This window comes from Necator americanus, chromosome III, assembly GCF_031761385.1.
Source record: "Necator americanus strain Aroian chromosome III, whole genome shotgun sequence".
Taxonomy (NCBI): Eukaryota; Metazoa; Nematoda; class Chromadorea; order Rhabditida; family Ancylostomatidae; genus Necator; species Necator americanus.
The window spans coordinates 25,934,330-25,958,167 of record NC_087373.1 but is presented as its reverse complement, the minus strand read 5'-3'; the positions used below and the strand labels follow the sequence as shown (position 1 = coordinate 25,958,167).

At 41.6% G+C, this 23,838-nt stretch overlaps 2 protein-coding genes across 3 annotated transcripts; one reads left to right on the top strand and one right to left on the bottom strand.

Annotated features, from left to right (window-relative positions):
• Positions 1-1,610: 1,610 nt before the first annotated feature.
• On the top strand, positions 1,611-2,023 carry RB195_010937 (uncharacterized protein; the record flags this gene model as incomplete). The annotated part of the gene is made up of 3 exons (XM_064192147.1): positions 1,611-1,670; positions 1,758-1,834; positions 1,891-2,023. 3 exons carry the CDS (start codon positions 1,611-1,613, stop codon positions 2,021-2,023), a joined length of 270 nt encoding a protein of 89 aa, XP_064049730.1.
• A 5,532-nt stretch (positions 2,024-7,555) lies between these two features.
• RB195_010936 (uncharacterized protein) lies at positions 7,556-16,936 on the bottom strand (the record flags this gene model as incomplete). 2 transcript variants are annotated; one of them, XM_064192146.1, is made up of 15 exons in its annotated part: positions 7,556-7,647; positions 8,886-9,035; positions 9,105-9,225; positions 9,359-9,461; positions 9,528-9,664; positions 9,758-9,868; positions 9,931-10,014; positions 10,075-10,234; positions 11,895-12,013; positions 12,074-12,166; positions 14,274-14,339; positions 14,405-14,491; positions 16,295-16,447; positions 16,500-16,626; positions 16,791-16,936. In XM_064192146.1, the coding sequence occupies 15 exons, from the start codon at positions 16,934-16,936 to the stop codon at positions 7,556-7,558; spliced, it is 1,749 nt and encodes a 582-aa protein (XP_064049728.1). The 2 variants fall into 2 exon arrangements, with proteins under 2 accessions (XP_064049728.1, XP_064049729.1); XM_064192145.1 differs by having other exon boundaries at positions 16,806-16,936.
• Positions 16,937-23,838: the final 6,902 nt, after the last annotated feature.

Genomic DNA, 23,838 nt, shown 5'->3' with positions numbered 1-23,838 from the left:
CTTGATGCCTCATTCTCTGGAACCCTTAGTGTCTGTTTTTATCCTTCTCTTCACTATGAAGAATGTAAATTAGCTGCTAGCAAATCTATGGCTCTCATGCAGATCACTTTTTGCTTGAAGGCAGCATACCACGAAATTGGCAATGTTGGTATCTTTCTACGAAAAGGTTAGGTTAGGAATGTACGTAGATCCGAGCATAGGTGCGATAGGGAGAAGCCGGACCCTCCTCAGGTGAAGGGGGTTTAGCCCATGGGGTGCAGCTCAAGGGAAGGGGATTCTTTCGCCAACCGTTCGAAAGTGAAGGGGGTAATTTCACCAACCGTTTAAAAGTGAAGGAGGTCCCTTCCCCAACCGTTTAAAAGTGAAGAGGGTCAGAGCACCGGCTCCGACTATCACATCTATGTATGCGATAAAGCTCAATTTCCCTAATTGTCTTCGAAATCGACGTAGAAAACGGCCTTTAAAATCGAAAGCGCAGTGGGTATAACTGGTGTGTACGTGACATGCTGTTAGGTGCTTCGTAGGAGAATTCGATTATCAAGGCCGTCTCTTACGCCATTTTATATACTATAGATATATTATATTATTATATATACTACGCCATTTTATATACGCATACTGATGATCAACACTCCTAACCCTATCTGTTCGTGGAGAGATACCTTCGGTTTCGAGGCATGCGGTCTTTGGAACTATCGCGACGGAAAAAGAGTCGTCTAGCTACCCCCTACCCACTATGCTATTTTCATTTTATTCTTCAGTTGATATTCTGATCCTCAAACATTCTCATTTTCACCTACTCACTGAGAAATTTGTACCACAAGTGCTGTTCGCCAACACCTCATGGCGTCATATCATTGATCCCTGATTTCTCATCTTGAGTAGCAATCAGAATTAGCAACGAACGGATCTTTAATGTTTTTTTATTGAAATTTTGTTTGTATCTCGGCAATAATTACTTCTGGCAAGTCAGTCTATTTTTGTCATTGTTTATATCCCACATATCTAATTTTTTCAGGTTTTCCAGCCTCTGCTTTCAAATATTTTCTAGTTCTTTCACACAAAAGGCAAGATTTCTTATATTTTCAATAGATATATCTTCATTTCCTAGAGATGTATACGGGCTTCTTCCTTTTCACAAGACTGCGGTTGATATGTTCGTATTCGCAATGTCACAACTGTCAGTGGAAGCCGTTGCTAACAGTTCTTATTTCTTGAAGTGACTAACTAAGTCAATGGACGCTCTAGGACCTAAGAATTAGACTTAGAGGATTTTTGACATGTAAGCTAAAGTTGCCAAAAGAAAAAAGGAAGACAGAGTTCCCAGAAAAAAAAAACTGCTTTGAATATTAGCTTTCTTGATGAGAAAGGGTAGGTTTTCTAGAGAAGGAGTCTTCCGGCAACATATATCATTTTAGCCACGATAAAATCTCTTTAGGTGTCCTTCAGCAAACCGCAGTCAAGGTGACTGAGATATCTACATGCAAAAATCGCTGCAGTGCAGGCATCTACCGCGATGATGCTGATGAGAAGAAAGTATGGAGGTGTACGATAACTGTGAGGTACAACTACAACAACCTTGTGGATAAATTTGGCTCAACCCCGTCCGGATGGGCCTCTGCGCGATTGCGAGACTACAGAAGAGTGGGATTGAGTCGATGAGAAGCGATGTGAGTAACTCACTTACAAAAATGGCTTAGATCTCTGAAACACTTCTGTGATGAACTCAGCACGTTAACATTCAAGACAGTTTGCAGGTGGCGGTTGCCGGTGTTGAAGTGAGCCAGAAGATGGGATTCGAACAACAATCCGCTAAAAGGATAAAAGAGAAAGTGTACGGTGTCGATCAATCCCTATAGAGATGCATCCACGCTTTCGACTCGAATTCAGAATCTTCGACCCTGAAGGGATGAAATTTGGTAGGTTCGAACCATCGATCGATCGTGTAGCCACAGCTGGACCTCCTGCCGACTACACCCGCCCAAACACAAATCGAATTTGCATGGAAAATGATCATCACTGAAGCACATGTCAGACAGCAGTGATCACCAAACGGACAATACTTTTACTACTGCTCCTATGCCCGAGGGGAATGAACAGCACCACTGGCTTAGTTGGCGAAGGTTAATTCCCTCAACAACGAACGAAAAAAGACAACGTTCCAACTTTAGCTCGATTACGTTCTGACAGCGCCAAGCCGTTCGCCGGAAGTCCGGAAATCTCGAGATGTCTAGGACAATTCCGACCATAAACCAGTTCTGTTCAGTCTTATTTTACGGTTCAAAAAAAAAAAAAAAAGAAACAGTGATTCCTCCTCAACCAAAAGTCGAAGTCTGTAAGATGAGAAATGCGAAAAGAAACTTTGACAACGGCTGTACAATAATATTAGTAGACGGAACGGACAGAAGGAGTCTTGATGAAGCCGACTTTCCTTTCACTGAGCATATTAGAGGCAGTATCCACGAATCTGACGTAGTCAGGGAAACCGCTGAAAAAGGGAGAGATGGGGTTGTAGATTGCAGGATCAGGGTGGTTCCGCGCATCTCTCACCAGTAGTAGTAAAGAACGGTGTGGAAGACTCCGTTCTCTACGACGATTCCAGTTGCAGCGCGCCACGCGCTGCACCCAGCTGCGCAGCGGTCGAAAGCCAGTGAGTTCTCCTCGACCGCCCATTCAAGTGAAACCATTGAATAGGTTGCTGAGGGGCCCAGAGGTATACATAGAGGGGCGTCCTAACGTTCTTCGTAGGAAATAAAGCGGTTTCCACGCTGTTCTTTAGGACGATTAGAGAGAGGTGGGCGAAACCACCACGAATCCCGCGATCTGTAGCCCCATCTCTAGCGTTTCCTGAGGATTCACTCACCACGACAGATTCGTGGTATGCTGCCTTCAAAGATGCTAGGAGCAAACCTGGTTCTGAGGAAGAAATCCTGTTTTGCAGAGAAAATCTATGTCAAGTTCTGTATATGTTGCCCTCACTGTCACTGATTTCGACAAAGAAAACCGCATGGAATGGAAGATACGTGGATGACGAAGTAGACCACATGATGGCGGGTGCGAACGCATATAGGAGGCGAAGGGGTTCAAAGAGGATTGGAAGGACAGAATAATACCAAAATCAAGCTATCATCATTACGGTACATCAGTACTACATTGATAGCATCATCTCCAACGTGAACGCAAAGATTTGCAGTTATACTAAATTTCAATTGAATATTTCTTCACGAGACGGGAAACAAATCATAATGTTCGCTGGACGCTTTGGACAGGAAGTGTTCCACAAAACAGAGAAGAAATAGGAGAAGTGTACAAAGAGTTTCCGATCTGCCTTAAAGGCAGCGTCATTTCAACGGTGCTCACTTTAAATGCAGCGTTGTTTGTCACGTACGGAAAAATCGATGTGCAGGCAGTGATAAAGATGTCTTTTTTAATCAAAAGTTCGTCTTCTGCGGAGGTTTCAGCGGACTTGGGCCACTTTACCGACATCCTTCATGTGCAATTGTTAAGAATGGGTTGTGGAGTTGGTAGTGCTCAAAACGAGGAGTGTATTAGAATACTAATCTGAATTTTGAATGAATACTGAAGAAATTGTCTAAAAGGCCCCCAGAAGCATTATGAATTGCCGACGGTTGGAAATAATGGTACAAAAAGGTCCCAAAAAAGTGCAGTGGTGATCAGCCTAATTAGATCCCGTATCAAATCTAATTTCTTTAAGGCATCACCCCACGAGTCTGGGGTGGTACGGATTCTACGAGTAATGCCTATACGTGGTCGTAGATTGTGGGGAAGAGAGTGATTCCGCTCATCCCTCCCTGTATCGACGACCCCGGAACGCTGTTTTTTCTTACGACGGCTTCTGTTGCAATGCGCAACCGTTGCGCCCGCCCCTCCTGCGATTCGTCCGAATGGGTTTCAACGAATCTCAGGAGGAGCGGCGGACAGGGAGAGGTGAACGGAATCATCCTCTTCCTCCCATTTTACGACCCTTTATAGGCGTTACCCGCTTGAAACCCGTACCATCCCAGAATCGTGGGGTGATGCCTTTAATTCTTCAAAATTGCACAACCTTATTTCACAACATCTTCACGGCGACTAGCAGTCCCATACGGAAAGAGACCTTAGACTTCAGACCGCAAAGCATAAATTCCTGCTCTTGCAGCATCTTACAAGCTAAAAAATCAGCTATTGTCGGGTCAAAACAACATGAAGCACGGACAGTTGCGTAAGCGGCTGCGCCCGAAGCGGTGCGATGAAGGCAGTGGTTGGAGTCGAGATGGGACCATGGCGAACTGCAAAGATGGGTGGCGGTAGCGAGTATCCTTACATTATCCCAACCGCTACGCTTCACAGCGCCTCTTCGAGCGCAACCGCTGACGCAACTGTATGTGCTTCATCCGCCGTTTTGGCCGAACTATACTTTAGCTGTAACCCTCAGAACCACCAGAAATCCAGTTAGGCAACGTAATGAAGAGTGAGCCACTACCAGAATTCCCTACCCTATTCCTCGCTAGATACCTGCCCTGTTCCAGATAGCTTCGCGACAACTTACAGTGAGAAGTGAACATCACGGCGAGGAAGACACACATTCCTAGTACTAGGAGCATGTGCATAGCGCTCCTTGAGCCCAACTCTAACCGTAAAACACCACAAAACAACCGGTGATACCTAGATTTGGACTTCAAATTGTAGGATCTTGGGTCGTTACCGTCAAAAATCACTACTACTTGAGACTACTTGAGCTTCGCTCCGACACCGAGAACATCCCTGTGCGTGCACATGTAAGCTCCTTCTGAAATCGCAGTGCACATGAAACCTGTCCGCTCAGCAGCAGATAAAGGGCAGGAGTGAAGTGATGCTCGATATCAGCGTTACGCTACAAGCATCAATTAAGAAAATATGGTTATCCTATCAATTTTGAAGGAGTTGGATTTGTTGTACAGTGTGAAAATATGTACAATTGTATCGTCGATCTTCACATGAGAATGTGTGCAGAACAACGTCCGACATAACATGAAATGGATTTCATTGATGACACGATCTCAAAGTTATATAAGATATCACGAAATTGTAGTAGAGTGGAAACCTGGTGAAAGCATAAAGCGGTGTGTAGATTGCGAGTAAGAGCGTATTCCCACTATATTCCCCCTAATCATTCCGAAAAACGTCGTTTCCCACGTCATTTTTTGGGACGATTAGAGAAATCGAGCAGTGGCCGCGCTCAGATTCGTAATCTACACCTTCAACTCTATGCTTTCCATTAGGTTTCCACACTACGTCAATATCGCTGTCTTTAAAAATGAAAAGAGGACTGCATAGGATAATAACGTAAGAGTGATTGAAAATGAAGAGAACCTTCGTTCACGATATCTGCCCAGGATGTTGTAGTGGTCATTAGATTTGCTTTTCTTGCACCCACATTACAGTACACTAAATACAAGGTGTCACCGTTGATCATATATGATTTACAGTCGGTTCAAAACGACATGAATCACGAGTGTGGTTGCGGTGCATTTGCGTACGCACTCAAAACGACGCGGTAGAGGCAGCAGTTGGAACCGAGGTTTTAAGAACTGCAGCCATGGGTTTCACTACGCTCGTAGCCGCACCGCTCCACCGAAGCGCCTTGAGGGAAGCCGTGTGCGCAATTGCGTGCGTGCTCCATGTAGTTTTGACCAACTATAACTGCAGTGAGGAGATAAGCCAGTGTTAGGGTGTCTCTGTTCGAAATTCTGATCGCGTGGTTAAGAATCTGGCACCGATTCCACTGGTATGAATTTTTTCCCAGCTGAATTTTCTGAGCAACTATATGGCTAGTTTGAGTCGAGATGAGGAGCAGGTTTCAATCTTGGTAATCCTTCAGAGTCACGGCCTCTGTAAATAAATTCCGTAAACTATAGCTCTGGTTTTTGGAAACTTATGATATTTTCATCATGCACAGAACCTTCATTACAAGGAGAGTCTAGAGTTGAGTTCAAAAAATAGTAGAAATATCTTCAGATATACACTTTTTTTCACCACCATGTTCAAGCGTTTAATTTTCACAATCATGTCAAAGAACATTATAACTAACCTTCGGATTTAAACTTTGGTCCCTTTACACTATAAATATAATGACTCCACCAATGCAGCATCTTCCAGACGCTTATTTGAAACACATGGAAATGATCTTCTTCTTCTTCAAAGAAACTACATCGTTTATTCCAGCTATTTTTGTTCTGTTGCTAGAATACAACATATATTAGTACTCGAACGAGGAGCAGAACAAGTCGAAATTCCCGAAGTTCAAATTATTCAAAATATAAAATACACTATATTGGAACAGTTTAGATGATGGAGTAAAATTTGAGAGCTTTAGTATTGATGAATGAGAAATTCGAGCATTCGGAAAAAATACTACAGTTGAATCTGCAGTCGAGTGACCGTCGAATGCGAACTGTCGTCCAGCCGAGCCATGTTCTTAGTGGAGCTGCAGATGGATGGGACGAACTACGATGGCAACGATGTTAACGGTACGAGTGCGAGTATGAAGCAAAATAATCATAAAAAAAAACCCGGACTCGAAAAAGGAACAAGAAGGGCTAATGGTCGGTGCCAACACCAACATCGAATACCTTCGCATCGACCTAATAAGTGTACTACACTTACCAAGAAGATTTCATGCACAATTTCTATTCAAATGGTGCTATATCTTACAACCGACTTAACGCAAATGAGAATATTTTAACTCACAATTAAATACCTTTGCCCTAACTAGACTTGAATTATATGATTTTTTTTGGAGGGGAAGGTGGCAAACATTCCTAAAGATCGGAAATGGTAAGTCTCCTGTTCCCTTCGGATATTATCTCGAAGGCGAAGATTAATCAGCTTTTTTCTCGGAAATACTATCAAGCTTTTGTCTTGAAAATACTATCAACAGCAAATATAGCCTTTGTTTCAGTGATTTATGTTCCTGTTTGTTCTCAAAACAGTAGAAGTCGCTGTATGTACCATTGATTACTCAGCAAACTCCAAGCAATTGATGAACGGTGTGAGACTGAAGTAAGGAATGTCAGTACACAAAATGCAATAAAATACCAAACTAATTAATTTCACATTCTGCTGATATCAGAATAAATGTTTCGTACTTCAATTGCACACCACCAGGAACGCCTGTGCTTCCACTCGTTCAATTCATCGTCTGAATAACCGGAGTAACGGAGGATTGGTTACTCCAGCACTCTAATATTCAAAATTTATGCAGTGGTATCAAAATACCAACAGTAGTCTCCATCTCTCCCAATTGTTCCTACTCCAGGTCGGCGTGACTTTTTTAACATGAATATAATTTGCCGTGAATTAAACGATTCACTCGGTACTACTATCATGAAAATTACAATTGACTTAGAGCGATTCACTTACTACTACATGTGGACTATAATAGGCTCAAAACATTGCAATCAACATCAGATAAGCATTTAAACCCAAAAACCTCAAAAACAAAAACAAATGTTTAGAAATAATGCAAACAATGAACAAAGAAAAACAACAATAAATAGAAAGTGGTCAGCGGAACTCAAGGCGTGATTCTCTTTGGGTCACGAGGGAACATTGATGCAAGACGAATATTGTGCAAGCCCAGAAAGAGCATCGTTACTCGTTCGAGTCCTGCAATCAGATAGTAAAAACAACTGAAATTCAAACACAAGTAAATACCCATTTTAAATTACTGATCACTACAAACTATTTGCCTTGATTGCGCTATGCTTATAGCTTTGTACTGCTACTTCACTTCTCGCAAATGATTAGTTTTTTGCTGCAATTTCTCTTCAGGCCAACTGCTCAGCTCAACAGCAAAGTCAAATCAACAGGGTTTCTGAAGAATTGGTGACCGATAAATGTTTCTAGTAATTAAGACAACACTCTAAGACATCTAATTCTTACAAGAAGCATTAGATGGAACAAATTAAACTTAAGAAGTCTTTGTTCGTAATTATAAAGTCGAGCTAAGATATTATTTCGAATTTGAAAACGAAGCAAAATATCTCAGTCAACCATTTCAACAAGTTGAATGCCAGTGTTACCAAAAATAGCGAACCAGATCTCTTAATCTAAACCTCTAATAACGAAAGCTCTGCCAACAAAAATTGAAATATTACCAAAATGATAATACAACAGAAAATAAAAAAAGAGGTTTCCTAAATATGATTCTACTTGCTTGATTTCCAAGCGAAGTCGCTAATTAAGATCCTCATTTCTGGTTTTTCATATTCCTACGGTGACTTCCCTTTCTAGTGAGTTTGGAAGGATTAGATCGAATCGATACAATGAAAGTTCTAAATGGCACGGCAAAAGGAGATATTCATTAATGTGTGTATACAGCACTGATCCCAATGGGATGCGCCTATGCGTGCAACTTCAGAATTGTTTGAGATTTGTGAACACGAGTGCAGCCTTATAAATGACTTGCGGGGCGAACCGATTTGTCAAGTCAATGTTTCCTGTTCTCCGAAGCAAGTCTGATACCCATTTATCGACCTTAAAGGGAAGAAAGACGTGATCTGCACTACGGTGGTTTCGAACCATCAATTGTGCAGTAACAGTCAAACCTCTTGCCGAACTTGCTACATCCACCCCTAGACATTCATCATCTGCTAGTAAATCTCAATAAAATGAATTAACGAGTAAACAGCACTGTAATCACTACAATCGAATAGCTTCTACACTGAAAAAACTTTAAAAACTTTCACTTTAAAAAAGCACCAAGAAATCAGGATTGTTTAAAACACACGAAGACCATTTATGACAATCTGGGAACCCCATAAGTTTTCGGATACTATTGTATGCATGTAAATTTTAGTCCACGTTTTATCGATACAGTAATAAAAGAATTCAGGAAAACGCACCAATACCGCCACCAGCATGTGGAGGACATCCATACTTGAACGAGTCAATGTAGGCTTGGATTTTCTGAAGCTCAATGTTATGATGTTTGGCTCGCTCTACCAGGAAATCTGCGTCGTGAATTCGCTGAGCTCCAGATAGGATCTCTTCACCTGAAGTTGTCTCATCATGAGCCTCCTGGAAACATAATAAAAGCGAATCATGGGCTCAAATTAACTCACCTCTCATAAACATGTCGTAACTATTTGAGTATCTCGGATCATGAGGATCAGGCATAGTGTAGAACGGACGAACAGCAAGTGGAAATTTGTCAAGTATGAAGAAGTCAGTCTTGTATTTCTTCTTTAATAGGAAGCAGTTACAGTTTTGAGAAAATTTAAAGGAAAAGTAGAAAGAAAAAGACTCAACTTAGGCTTCAGAAATTTACCAAATTGTGAAGCAGTAACAAAAACAAACTACTAAAAAAAATCCTCACTTTTATCAATCGACCAAGCTGCTTCTCCACTGGTGTACTCAAGTCTTCTTCATCACCAATCTCAACGCCATCTTCGCGCAACAATTTCAACGCTTCAGGATATCTGAATATTTCCTAATTATACAAACAAAGAAAAAATGCAGATGTTTACGAATCCTACGTGGCTCACTTGAGAACAAGAGCAGGTTCACAAAATTCAAAGGGTTCAGCAGGGTATTGTCGTCCTACAGCAGCGATTTCGTCAGCATAGTCACGCTGCAGCCCTTTGAAAACGTTAATCAGGACTGACCCAATAGTTTCCAGCACCTTAAAGAGCAGAAATATAAAACTAAAGCGAACTTTGAAAAATACGGGTTTCATCAACATTTGTACCGAGGAATAATGAGAAAGAAGATCTACCTCGTGATAATGGAAGTTAAAAGCCATTTCCAAATCCAGACCTACAAATTCTGTCATGTGTCTATGAGTGTTGGAATCTTCGGCACGAAAAACAGCTCCAATAGTAAAAACCTGAGAAACGCGAATTAGTCATTAAAAACCGAGGAAAAACTAAACAAGTAGAGAGAGAATACCTTCTCAAAGTCACCAGCAATAGCCATCTGCTTGTAGAGCTGAGGTGATTGTGCAAGATACGCAGAATTTTTGAAATAAGATACCTGAATAAACACTGAGTAATTTCGCTGCAATATCAACATAGATGGCCTGTTTCAATCTACCTCAAAAACATTTGCGCCCCCCTCACTAGCAGCTGAAATGATCTTGGGAGTATGAATTTCAACAAATCCTCGCTCTCTTAAGGTATCCCGGAAAAGTTTGCATACTCCAGCTTGTAGCGAGAAAATTCCTTGGTTTGTAGTCGTGCGCAGATCGAGGACTCTGGAAAAGTCATCATCATCTAATATATGGATTTCTGGAAGTTTGGTTTACAAGAGAATTAGACAACATTCGACTTTTATGTAGATGGAGGATTTCCGACAAAATTAACCCTTTAGTTAATTATTAATTACCTTTTTCAATCTCAAACTTTTTGACTTGCTAAATAGGAATACAGTTTCGTTTTCCAAGTTTTTTTTTTTAAGTTACGGATGCCGTAACACGACTCATATCATGGAAGTCTGAAACTAACCGCTGCAACCAGTAAGTCAGGGACCTTTTCTTTTTTCTGCTAGAAAAGCTCCTTCCCACACTGTAAAGTGCCAAAAAAAGTTCCTCAAAAGCAGCTTACTGTGAAACTGACGTTGGGATCTCCCAGCGAATAAGTAAGGACAGGAGGTGCATTTTACGAGTATGAGTGTGATTATACGCAATTCCTTCTAATAATATAGATAGAGACGTGTAAAACAGGTTTGGTTCCACCCGTACCACCAACAATGCAGTCTATTAAGGGTATTAAGGGTAGTAGAACGATGGCAATCGGCAACGCGGCTGCAATTGAGTAGGCAATGAAGCTTCTACTACCAATAGGAGTTGTACTAGCTTGTTTGCGGGCGTTAGACGACGAAATTGCTCTGTCGCGTAAAAGTTGCGTTGTAACGGGTGACCCGGGTGCAACCAAGCCTGCTTCTTACGCCTATTTTTGCACTACCAAGAGATCACGACTATTCAATTCAAGAATTCACTACTATTACTGTGTGATCACAGTAATAGTCGTGAATTACACTTATTCGTCGGAAATCCCAACTTCCTGATGAACACGCTGTTTTTTTTTATGAAGGAATGATCAGAAAGACATAGCGACCCGTAGGTTCTCGAGTGGAAAGTCTCCGCAACGGTTATAAGTCACAGTATTGGAACTAGGTATCAGCGGCATTATTTCTCTTTCACTGCTATCACCATATTGAATTATAAATCACTCCGTCTTGAGCGAATGTAAGTAAATTTAGATACTAATAATGTAATTGTAAAGACTACGGATTTCACCACAGTTTCCAATGGACTTTGAGCTTGTAGTGACTAAAGATACCAGAATAACCTGGCGAGGAATAAAGGAAGAAAAAGGAGATCACGAAATTAGCTTAAAGGCATCACCCCACGAATCTTAGGTGGTGCAGATTTCAGGTGGAGTATTCGTTTACGGGATGGGAGACTACGGAGAGGGAGGTGATTCCGTCCATTTCTTGCTAATTGCCGTAAAAAACGGCCCGGAAGATGCGGCGGCGCACAAGACTGGCGCGCTCCAATCGAACCTCTTTTACAAAATGGTGCGCCAAAACGAATGAAGCCGTATCTTCCGGGCCGTTTTTTACGGCAATTAGGGAGAAATGAACGGAATCACCCCCCTCTCCGTAGTCTCCCATCCTGTATACGAATACTCCACCTGAAATCTGCACCACCTCAGATTCGTGGGGTGATGCCTTTAAAAAGTAAATACCACTCTCCCATGTAGAAGTATATTTCGAGAGGTGCATACTTTAGTGAAAACAACGTGTAAAACGTACCCAACGCTAGTTTCCTTTCATTTAGCATCCTTCAGGCGAAGTATGTGATAAAACAACCGAAACAGCAGAGAGGATGATCAGAAATCAAACCTGCGTACCGGTTATCAAGCCTGGTGTCCAAATTGACAGCGGCCAGACCATCAGCACTGTCAGCACGTCGGCTAGCATCTTCGATTTGCAAAGGTAAACGTTGCTCCGACGACGACACAACGAAGACCTTTAATTCCAGACGAATAAAAATAACAACGTTTGAAAAGAGTTCCATTTCAGAACTAACCTGAATGGCATGAAGCTCAGCGTCTTTCTGTGTGCATGATTCAATCTGCGCTTCGACTTTCTCTACACGGCCTTGGATATCAACAATAGACTCCTACAATAACATTAAAGCAATTGTGCAAGTCACGTGCCGGTAACTTGACTAACTATTTGAATTTAGTAGTAACATAAGTTCCCGGCACTAAAGTGGTATCGGTTGCCGCGCGCAGACATCCAGCAACTAAATGGCGGATTCCACTTCTGCAGCGAATAGCGCGACAGACAAATTTTTGAATCATCTTGAGACTGTGTGCAATTAAACGTTCCTCAACGTTTAATAGGAACCAGTAAAGCAATTTCTTTTAGATGTTAGATGCTCGACTTCGAAGGCAATGTTCTGGTAATTTTTCGATGTTGGACTTTTTTGCTAGCAAGTAGAGTTCGGGCTAGTCCCACAGCAGAAATTCGAATCACCTCTTACGAATTCAGAAAAAAAAAGGTCAAAAGGAGAAGACTTATCAGTTTGCAATTTTTTGCAACGCGAAACGTATTTATGTTAGCCTTGAGAGCCTCCTGATCTATCAGTTAGCTATAAATTTTTCTTGGCATTCTCTAAAATAGAACTTAAAAAGAAACACTGGTCTTGTTGGGCGGGAGGCGCTGCCAGCCTTCCCTCATTACCTCGATATTCAACTGCAGAGATATATGTGACAGCTTTATAGCGAATGGGCAGCAAACAAGTCAATGAATGTGCTTGATTCATTTAGCAGATTTGAAGGTGCAGGTGTTATGAGCGTACGTAGACATAGGCCTCGGACGAGTAAATTAGTGCTTTATAACGCATAGCATATTTTTCTTTCGATAAGTAGATTGAAAGTTTTCTGTTCTCAGAGATCTCATTCAGAAATCTCGAATTTACTGATTTGCTTATTACTGTGCTCTTTTTTTCTATGCTAACTAACAGTGGGAACCTGTTTACAGAGAAAGGTTGATCCGTCTAATTTGATTCATGGACTGTTTTGATGCATAGATTTGCAGGAATTGTTTCCGGCTTAGTAAAGGACTGTATACGGCGGTTTTTAGGATTAGAACAATCATTACAGTCTTGCAGATTACAATGTAAGCAGGCTATGCGAAAATATTAGCAGTCGGTGTCGAATGTGCTGCGTCAGCACAACGTGTCATGTCTTCGGCTGCCCGGTCCTGTTGGAGACACTGGCCGGGGTCTATCGGGGTGGTTAGTCACAGACCGGCCATCGAAGATTTAAGGTATTAATACTTTTAACGACGACTTATTTTGCTGATAATGTCTTCCATAGAATTTTCGAGTATGAATTCGCATGCGGGTGTTTTAGGATAGAATGTTACATGCACAGAATTACACAGGTTCGGTTTCTATTCATGTTCATTCATTCATTCATTCATTCATGATGAGTCATTATAAAAGGGACGGGATAACTACGGTGTACCATTGCAGGAACAGTTAGTAGTCTACGACTGTTCTGATTGACCTCTTTCAGATTTATATGCTCTGCATCAATTAGTGTATTGATGAAAATCCATCTATTCTCTGGAATCTGCTATACTATCTAGATGAAGGAAGCTATTTTACACTGTGCTAGATGTCAAGTGTGACGAAACATCCACAATTTTAATGTAAAGACAGGATCTTTTAGGGTTCAAATAATGGGAAACGATCTCTCGACATGACAATGACACAACTAGATATTAAAAATTCCTAGGAATTTCTGATGCAGCAAAAAGTGGTGATATTGTAGCGAAGTTGGCTAACAAACATCTCCAATTGTTGGAAAATAAAAGGAGGGTTGTTCACATTCATTCAGAATTGTGGACTCAAAAATATCTTGATTTATGGGAGAAAAAAAAACTGCAAGTTTTCTTCGCAAGTGATATGCAGGAAAATTAGGTTTCCCCGAACAGCGTAGATTTGAAATGAGTAATTGCAATTACAAAATAGTGCAATTCGCAAAATAGACGAGAATTAGCGGAAAATTAGCGGAGAATTACACGACCGGTGGTACGGTTTTGTAGGAAAACGGCAGTGTTATGTCGCCCATAGGATCTCCTGACAACTTCAATAAAGGCTTTTCCCTTTCTTTCAGAAGAGGAGCTTCCGTTGAAATCAAGCGATAAAGTGAAATATACAGCCGTAAATACGAGAATATAAATAATAGGATGGTAAGACATCAAATGTCACCTACCTTCGGGATGTTAGATACAAATTTGAGCATTTGTTTGCTTATCTTCTCCCCAACAGAAAGCAGAACCTAGAATTTGAAAGACTTAGAAAAGGAAGAGTAAAATACCCACTAAAAAAAGAAAAAAAGCCAACCTGGACTGTATAGAAACGCTGCCTGAGGATGAGAAAGCAGGTTTTACCCTTGCTACGAATTGCGTGCACTCGTCCTCTGACCCACATCTGAAAACAAATTTCAAAAATATGATGAAGTTACACTTCAAAGGTTATACAAATTGGAACGAAGTGTTTAGTTCAGCACTTTCTGATAAAGGACTAGTGCGACGCTTCGAATCTAAGCATGCCCTCAGAGGAAGGATAGCGTTACTATATTGATCAAGGCGAGGATGGGAAATATTCGATTTGTTTCAGGTCTAGAACAACAACATATCTTAAGGTTAGTTTAATCTTGCGACGTATACGCAGTGAAACTAAAATAAAGTTTAAGGCACCCTCATTTGTAATTCTCATTTGTTCCATCTTCTTCCGTCAACGTAAACATTTCGAATAGATAAATAGTCAATGTCATCTTAGTGCGTTAATGTTAACAGTCCACATCCACAGTGTCGTTCAATGGCAACAACAAGTTCCTCATCTGTTCTGAATATGATTCCGTTCGAATTAGATGCCCAGTAGGAATATCGGCGAATTTCAGTCTGTTTGCTCTCGACGCTCGTACACAACCACAGGTAACTGTGGATTTTGAAAATCTTGAACATTGAGTGCGTACAGAGAACTCGAGCACTTCCACAATAGATAATAGGCGTATGTCTAGATGCAACAGTAAATATGTTCAGGAGCACTTTTCAGCCGCATCACATGCATACATATGAATAGACATTTACGGTAATAGGACAAAGTGCTTGCCGTCGATCATCCTCTTTGGGGTATAAAAACACGTTTGGCTTCAACTCAGAATCGCATTTTGTGTGAAGACGTATACTATAACGCCGCTTATATAATACCAGCCTGAACGTCCGGCTAAAGCCGGACATCAGGCTTATTTTGGTGTTCGCTTCGCTCGCCTTCACCGATCAGTAAGAAATAACAGTAGCGAAATTTGTTGGGAAATTAGAATTGCTTTTTTCTATCAACGCTTTTTTTCAATTTTTTTTACCCGAAAATTTAAGCATAGATGAAAGATTTTATGGTTTTTCCCTAAACGCATCGGTTCTATATTTGGAGAACAATAGAACTTGATTTAACATCTATGTTTCTCTCAAATCGCCACATTTTGGAACCATTATTCGAAGTATGAGTTTCCGCTGTAAACAGCTATTAGCAAAACTAGCTTGCCTTATCAAAGCCAAAATACATAATAACATAGTTTTAGACAATGGTGAAAAGGTAGAGTGCTCGCCTATCGGGTGCATGGCGATGGTTCGGCACCTCACCGGTACAGAGTTTTGCGTCATTATGGAGTATTTTCGTGACACACAGACAAACAAACAAACAAACAAACAAACACACACACGGACTAAGCGCGTTATTATATAGCATGATAACGACTTCCTGGGCCGATTAATGCGCCAATTACTACTCTTATCCTTCCGAGACAGTTTTTTTAGAGCAGTGTCGAACCATAGACCAAACAAAAAGCTGCGAAACTATCTTACAACAGTGCTACACTCATTGCTATAGACGGTAGAAGGTCCGGAAATATCAAGAAAGAAGAGCTACTATAATACGAGATAGGACCATCGCTGAGTTTATATCTTCGCATTTGCAGAAGTGTTTTGTATAGCGAAAACGACTCAATGATGCTGCTCGGTTTTATGGGATTTCCGTTAGGTACATACATTACACTCGTCATACCTTAGCTAAATGTAGAACATTTAAAGTAGAATGTTGAACACTGATGAAATAAAATAACTCATATCACCAATACCGTAAGTGACACAACAAAGATATGTGGATTATTAGCACGGAAACCACTTTCGTTGATTCTAGAGAAAAAAAAAAAACAAAAAAAAAAGGAACACTCACCTCCTGACCGTGGATACTCGCTGTGATTTTGTTTATTGGAGAAAATACAATGTCTTTCTTGTCGGCTGATTGAATTATACCGTAGCTTCCGTACATGCCAACGGAAATATCCTCTTCATCACCTTGTGTTTGCGATTGGTTTTGAGCGGCTTTCTAAAATAATTTATCTAAAAGAGATTTCGATTATGACTATCCCTAAGACTACCTGTGCCTTTATTTCAGCAATTTTGGCTGCTTTAGCTAACTTATTTAGTTCCTTCTTGGACAGCTTCTTCTCCCCCTCAACTACATCGTTCATGTCTTTCTCCTCGACTGCAACCGACATTGTGGTCCTAAATCCATCATTTTACACGAATTATAAGGTTATCATAAATTGTAAGACGTCCAGAGCACACGAGAAAGGTCTACATTGGGTTCGTATGGGGAGTAAGCACGGGAAAAGCAACCAAAACGGAACTTCAAACTGATGCAATTTTACTCCACTGCTGAAGCGCACCGTCGATGCGTCAACCTCTTGTGAGCTGGCGCATTTGCCCCTCCTCGTGGTCGATATTTCGACTGCCGGGTTTTGGCTGTTGTTGCCTCCGTTCGGTCGCGAGGGTGGGCCTTAGATCGAGCTGTCTTCACCCCTGCTTGCTGCATTTGTGCTCTGTGCTGGATTCTATACTACTGCCTCCTTTGCGGTGTGTTCCTCTCAGGGTCCACTTGGTGCTGCTCTTTGTTTTCTCCATCGATCTCGTTCGTGCATATGCTTTAGACTTATTTCCTAGAGAGATCCTAAACGCTACAGTGTTTATCTCCTGATCTTTCGTACCCCTTCTTTGCCAATTATTTGCATGTGAAGCTGGTTCTTTACATAGACAGACTAACAAGACTTTTCTTTCTGAAAAAAATTGTTTTAAATATCCTGTGTTATGAGCTATTTGAAGTAGTTGACTAGAATTTTTCCTTTTGGATTGTTATTGCGTAGAAACTCTCGTTTCTCCTTCAATACGTTCCGAAGGGCCTACTCTTATTGAAAATCTACATCTGTTTACAAGAGACTCCGCCTCTTGGACCACGCTTCCGCTGCGCCAAATTCAAGAGTTTATCAGCTATAGTAGGAGTGATTCACTTGCTAGTTATTCAGCCATCAATGATCTATTGGTTCGGTCAGTGAAGTGATGTTCGAACACTTCAAAAGCAAGAAACGCAGACATAACGGCTGCACAGATTTCTGTGTAGTCGTAGAGGTCCGACACCAGTGATGATGAAATTATATTTTTGGTATTCCTAGCCGTAGTAGAGTCAAAATAACTTGCAGTTGCGTCGTAGGCGGTTGTGCTCGAACCGCTGCGGTGGAGCGTCGCGGTTAGGAACGAGTGAAGAGCCCTGCTACAGCCGTCCATTGGCGCAGTTCGCGATGGTCCCACCTTAATTCCAACTGCCATCTCCACCGCACCGCTTCGAGCGCATTCGCACGGTGCTTCATGTAGTTTCGACTCGACTTTAGTTAATACTTGTCGCTAATTCACCTAGATTGCCCCAAGATGCTCAGCAACGTCAGAAGCACGCGGCTCCCTCCTCACACCTTCTGGTGCCAGAATTGAAGTGCACAACGACAAAAAGAATGGAATGAAAGAAGAAAATGTTTGGATTTGTTCACCTCCCTGACTGAGTTATTTTACCATTACGAAAGTATAGTCTAAATGGGGGTCCAAACATGACAACACTGAGTACGATTCTGTGTGCTACCGACTACGTGTAGAAGTTGCAATTCCGTACTGATGATTTATGCGTGAGCGAATCTATGCTGTTCTTCTAAGGAAGCTCTCGAAGTTTCACTTGTGTTTCATCTTTTCTGCTGTTCAAATCCTATTCAGAAGTAAATGTTTGAATGTTCCCTAGAATGCATGTTTTCGCTAAAATGGATATATTGGTGGTTTTTGTGGATTGGATGATATCATCATCGGTAATATATTTCAAGCTCCGTTACCAACTCTATCCTTAAACATAAGTCTTTTGCATTTATTGGGCTCCCTTTTGTTTGTTTTTTTTTGTCGTTTTGTAATATATGTCTAAAAGAAATTATGTGATGTTTATAATCTGATTATTTGAAGATATTTCTCTTGATAACAGGTAGTATTTCAATTTTAACTAACTTTATCACTTCGAATTCTCCGATTCCCCCCTTCGCATCAAGCGTAGGTCTATATCATAGTTGTCAGCCGCGGATGCGGAACACTGTTACGTCAAACGTTTTTTGGTTTTTTGGTGTTTCTGAACTGAAACTCGTACTAATTCTACCTGTTCTTGCTGTACATGGTAATGCGTTGCTGAAAACAACAGATATGTGATGTTTTTCATTAATCCTAGTACAATTCAGAAGGGCACAAATATATGTACATGTAAGTGTGCTTGTACTTCATTCTTCTTAAAAAATACACTCCTTTATCATCTATAGTTATCTGAGTTAATACCTCCATATATTCGTCTCAACTGCGTAAAAAATGGCTCATTTGCTGCCAAAACTTAAGAGATTGGGATTATTTAGTAGAGTTCAATCCTAGTCTAGTTGACATAAAATTAAACGAAAGAGTATTTTTGTTTTTCCCCTTCACAAGTTTGTCATGATTAGAAATGTTCAGCATTAATCCCTCGAAGGATACATGCAGCGTGATTTTGAGCTGCAATTGCCTTCTGTATTTCTTTTCTTTACAAGTTGTCTAATTCTCTTAATAATACCCTAGCCTGACTTCAGGCCTGGATTTTGATGCATCTTTCTTTCATCAGAAGTGTTGACGGATCTTTCCTCCATACCATTCTGATCAGCACTGTTTGCGACTGCTTTTTCAATACAACCAAGCTTTGATCAATTTTGGGAAACGAATAAAAGTCTTTTGAAATTGATCTGGAGATTACTAATTGTATGAGATGACTACCATTGTATGTTTCACTAACTGTCGTTTCAAAGTAAACAGGTGGTATGTGTAGGGGTATTCATGGATGCAGTACGGTGCGGCCGGACTCTTCCGAGAACAGTAGGGTTCGCTCCGGCTTCAAACATGTTCGAGTGAAATGAGTAATGACTCAATACAGGGTTCCTTGCACACAGATATTTTATCTGAGATGTTACAGAGAATACTCGAAGGTATGCGGGTTAACTGAAACTTTAACTTTATCAAAGAGGGAGAAATTTGCTACAAGGATCGAGATCTTGGTTGGTCCTCTCCCATCGTATCTCTGAATGTCTGGAAGGAGAAACCACACTTGGTCGTGCTCCATCCCCTTCTTATTCTTCAGAGGCAGCATTTGGCGAAATTGACGATGTTGGGATCTGTGGGATCAACGATAGGTTCCGGAGTGTAGATTACGAGAATGAGGCTGGCCACCCTCAATTCCGCCTATTCGGGTTGAAAAACGGCGTGAGAACTTGCCTTACCGACCGTTTGTTACTATGATACACGTTAATACGTACCAACCAGAAGCTCTGCGTCCGTGAAGGGGCGGACGAAAACCAATGAGGTCTTTTTTAGCGGCCTATTCCAGTAAAAGCAATGAATAGGTTGCTGAGGGAACTGGCGTTCGTGCGTCGTGGGAACAAGCTACGGTGAGATTGGTAAGAACTTTTTCCACGCCGTTTTACACGACCAGTAGGGGGGAACTGAGCTTAGTCTACTCATATTTGTCCTTTTCTGGAGAGATCTCGACACGCTGCCTTCTAAAAAAAGAACTTCCTCGACATGTTATTCGTGTTAAAGACATAACAACACCCCCTCCCCCCTCCACCGAATCTGGGATGGTACGGGTTTTAGGCGGGTAATGCCTATACGTAGATTGTGGGGAAGAGGGTGAGTGTTTCTTTTGAAGGGTTCTGTTGGCAACGTGCATCCATTGCGCCCCACCTCGCTTGCGATCGTCTAGATGGGTTTTCGACGGCGGGAAGGAGGCGCGCTGCAACAGAGGACATCGTAAGAAGCAGCGTTCCGGGGTCGTCCGTTTACTCTGATACAGGAGAGAGATGAACCGAATCACTCCCTTCCCCATAATTTACGCCCTTGTATAGGCATTACCCGCCTGAAACTCGTACCACCCCAGATTCATGGGTGATGCCTTTAGGGATGCCCTTTCTGCTAGAGGTAACACTTTTTCTGATAGAACATCACCTCGGCGTTCCTTCGCTATAGATGACTAACCCACTGGAATTTGGAGGAATAAACACAACAGTTCTTGCTTAAAAATTTTCAAATTCGACGTTTGCGTCCCCCTTCGAGCCGTAAAAACCGTTTTTGTGTTGCTTTGTAGCAGCTTCCTTTCTACATACTGTGCTTTCCTTTTCGCTTCTCTTATAACGAAGTTATGGTTTTCGAAATAGAAACACTCCAGTTTTCAAGTTGAATTCCACATTCGTTCCATCAGGAACGGAATTTTGTGGAAACTGCTATTGTTGCTCGATTGTTCGCTTCCTTGTGCGTTCCCAGATGCTCGTCACTGCTTTGTGATTTCCTTTCTTAACAAATATATTTACTGATTATTTTATTGGCTCTGGATGGCATACTTGACTTAATCGGTGGCTCTAATTATCACCCAACGCGATCCCCCGAATATTCGCCGAGGAGTGTCGTCCCAAGTACCTATGGTAGGATCAAAACGACATGAAGCACGATAAAGCGACTGCGGCAGCGGTGTTCCGGAACGTAGCGGTTAGAATCTAGGAAGATCCTTGCTGACACCATCCTCGTTGTATTTTGCGACTGTCCTCGATTCCAACCGCTGTCTCTATCGAACCGCTTCGAGCGCAACCACTTACGAAACTACACCGTACTTCACGTTGTTTGACCTTGCTACACATTCAGATCGACAATGTCCTGCATCCCAGCGTAACAGAACGGCGAGTTATTACCAATGATTCCACGCTATCCCTGAACATTTGACGTATTTCAGTTAAGCTTTGACGGTGTGCTGGATTTTTGCAATATCTGGGTAATTTCCACCGTAAAACCAGGTTATATAGCTTGTACGTGCCTAGAGCGTATACTCACATAGCTGATTGCACTTAGTACAAGCAGCGACATCGAGAGTAAGTAGCAATCAAATTCGTGGGAGGCTCAATGGATTTTTATGAGCAGCAAGAACGTACTCTTATTGCTCATTGCAGCTACAAGTTGGTAGATGGTTTGTGTTAAATTGTCTCCTCATCCTCATATCTTGAATTTTCTGGTCTACGGATCAGAGTTTGAAAGTCTTGCTTTTCTACGCTCCATATTTACAAAAAATAGGTGTACGTGAAGAGGTTCTCTCCAAAAGTGAAAGTGTCAGAGCCACTGTTCCGACTATCGAATCTATTGGCGCATTTCCACTAAGGAGCCTTCAGCCTTTGTTCTTCCCAGCGTCATGTTCTTTTTGACAACATGTTTTCTTTGAAACACTTCAATACATCACAGTAACAGTTGAAATCCATTCATCTAAACTCTAAGCACAATTACACTTGAATCACAGCAACAAATTTGACATTCATTAGACCCTCTTGTTCAAATTTTACCGATCATGCCGAAATAGAGTAAAATTGTTTCTCCTCTCATAGTAATGCGTCACTAGGTTAACTTACAAAATAAACTTAGTGTTACTGAGATCCTGCGCCTCGCATTACACAGCACTGGGTAAAATTCTGTACAAGAACAATTCAGGCAGTGGAAGATGCCAGATTAAAGGTGAGGCATCACCCCACGAATCTGGGGTGGTGCGGGTTTCAGGTGGATTATGCCTGTACTTGGTCGTAGATTATGGAGAGGAGGGTGATTCCGTCCATTTTTTCCTAATTGCCGTAAAAACGGCCCGGAAGATACGACGTGTGCACAACTCTGGCGCGCTCAAATCGAACTTGTAGAAAATAGCGCGCCGGAACGCTCAAAGCCGTGTCTTCTGGCCCGTTTTTCACGGCAGTTAGGAAGAAATGAACGGAATCACCCTACTCTCCATAATATACGACTCCGTATCGGCATAACCCACCTGAAACCCGCACCACCCCAGGTTCGTGGGGTGATGCCTTTGAAGTAACATTTTTGGGTGCCATATGTTAATGCTGGTAAGTCCGATTGATGTATAACTCTTCTCTGAAACAATGGAGGAAGTAGTTAGCAACTGCATGCGTTTTAATTTGCATGCAGCTGCTACATACTTCTTCCATTGTTTTAGAGCAGAGTCATACCTCAATAGGATTTAAGCATATAGATTTACTGGAATATAAAGGAACCATGAATGAATCACATAATCTACTTGTCCGAACGCAGAAATGTGCGAGTTCGAGTAGTCCATGCAGGAACCCCTCCCTCCATATGAATGCATAGCCGACTCTTTCACATTCTCCTGTATTAGCGCCGCTCCTCTAATCAGTAGGTTTCATCCTAAATTACAGATAGGTGGTCATGCTCTGGACATTATTCTTTGACGCTAAGCTTCTTTGGAATTACGTTCCTACTCTTAAGCTCCTATAGGAGTAACTGTAAAGAAAGTTCCACAATGAGTAACTCTAAATGTTCTGAGAAATTTTACAATGCATCAGAAAGGTAGAGTTCCAGAACTACTAGGAGATAAAAGGCTGGGACACAGCGGTGGGATGTGGGTTTTTGACCGCACAACATCTGAGGAAGCAGTAAACACAGCAGTGTGAGCAGCCACTTGACACTGCAATATTGAACACATGCGGAAATTGATAGCTTGAGCAGTAATAATTTGTGGTTGGACTTTACATTTCCATCATTTTCCATCACAATAGCATCAGGGCAAAGATACAGTATGTTCAACCGAGTGAATGCGACGCGTGTGCCGCAACCAATCTTCCACTGGTTGACACACAGTCTCCTACCCTGAGGCAGAAGGCGCATTGTAGTCGCCATTTCTAATACATTCGAAGCCGATTATGGCTTGACATGCTTGACTTGATTGGTGGACTGGTATTATTGAGTGAGGCCGTTGCCCGTATATCGCAGAAATGTGTTGTCTTTGACCTCACTTATTTGAGTTGGGGTTTGGGAGTGTTCTGGACAACTGCACCTTTTCGCAATATCTGAGTAACTTCCTGCATATAATTGTGGAAGTTGTATAGCTCGTACGTGTCTAGACGTATACTGAAATGCCTGATTGCATCTATTATAAGCAGGGACGCCGCTAGCAGGTTGCAGAGCCGTATACGCAAGTTAACTATACAAACAGTAATTCATTGGATAAATAGGACTGACTCTGTGTAGGAGAGGCTACAGTTGATAGTTGTAAACCCGCTCCTTCCCTTCATTCCAGAAAAAGAAGTTCACTAACACGCTAAATATTTTTTGATAGAGCGTCATCTCAGCTTTCTTCTGATGTGCAACACTTACTTGTTGGTTTCTAATACACAGAAAAACATCTTCAATTTCGACGTTTTTTACGCAGTTTTCAAAAACTGCAGAAACCACAATCTGGATGCCAGAACAGCAGTGGAGGAATATTTTTTGCCACGGGAAGTGGCAGAGGGGCATTGAAATTTTAAAAGAAAGATGGAAGATTGTAATCAGAAAGATTGAAGAGAA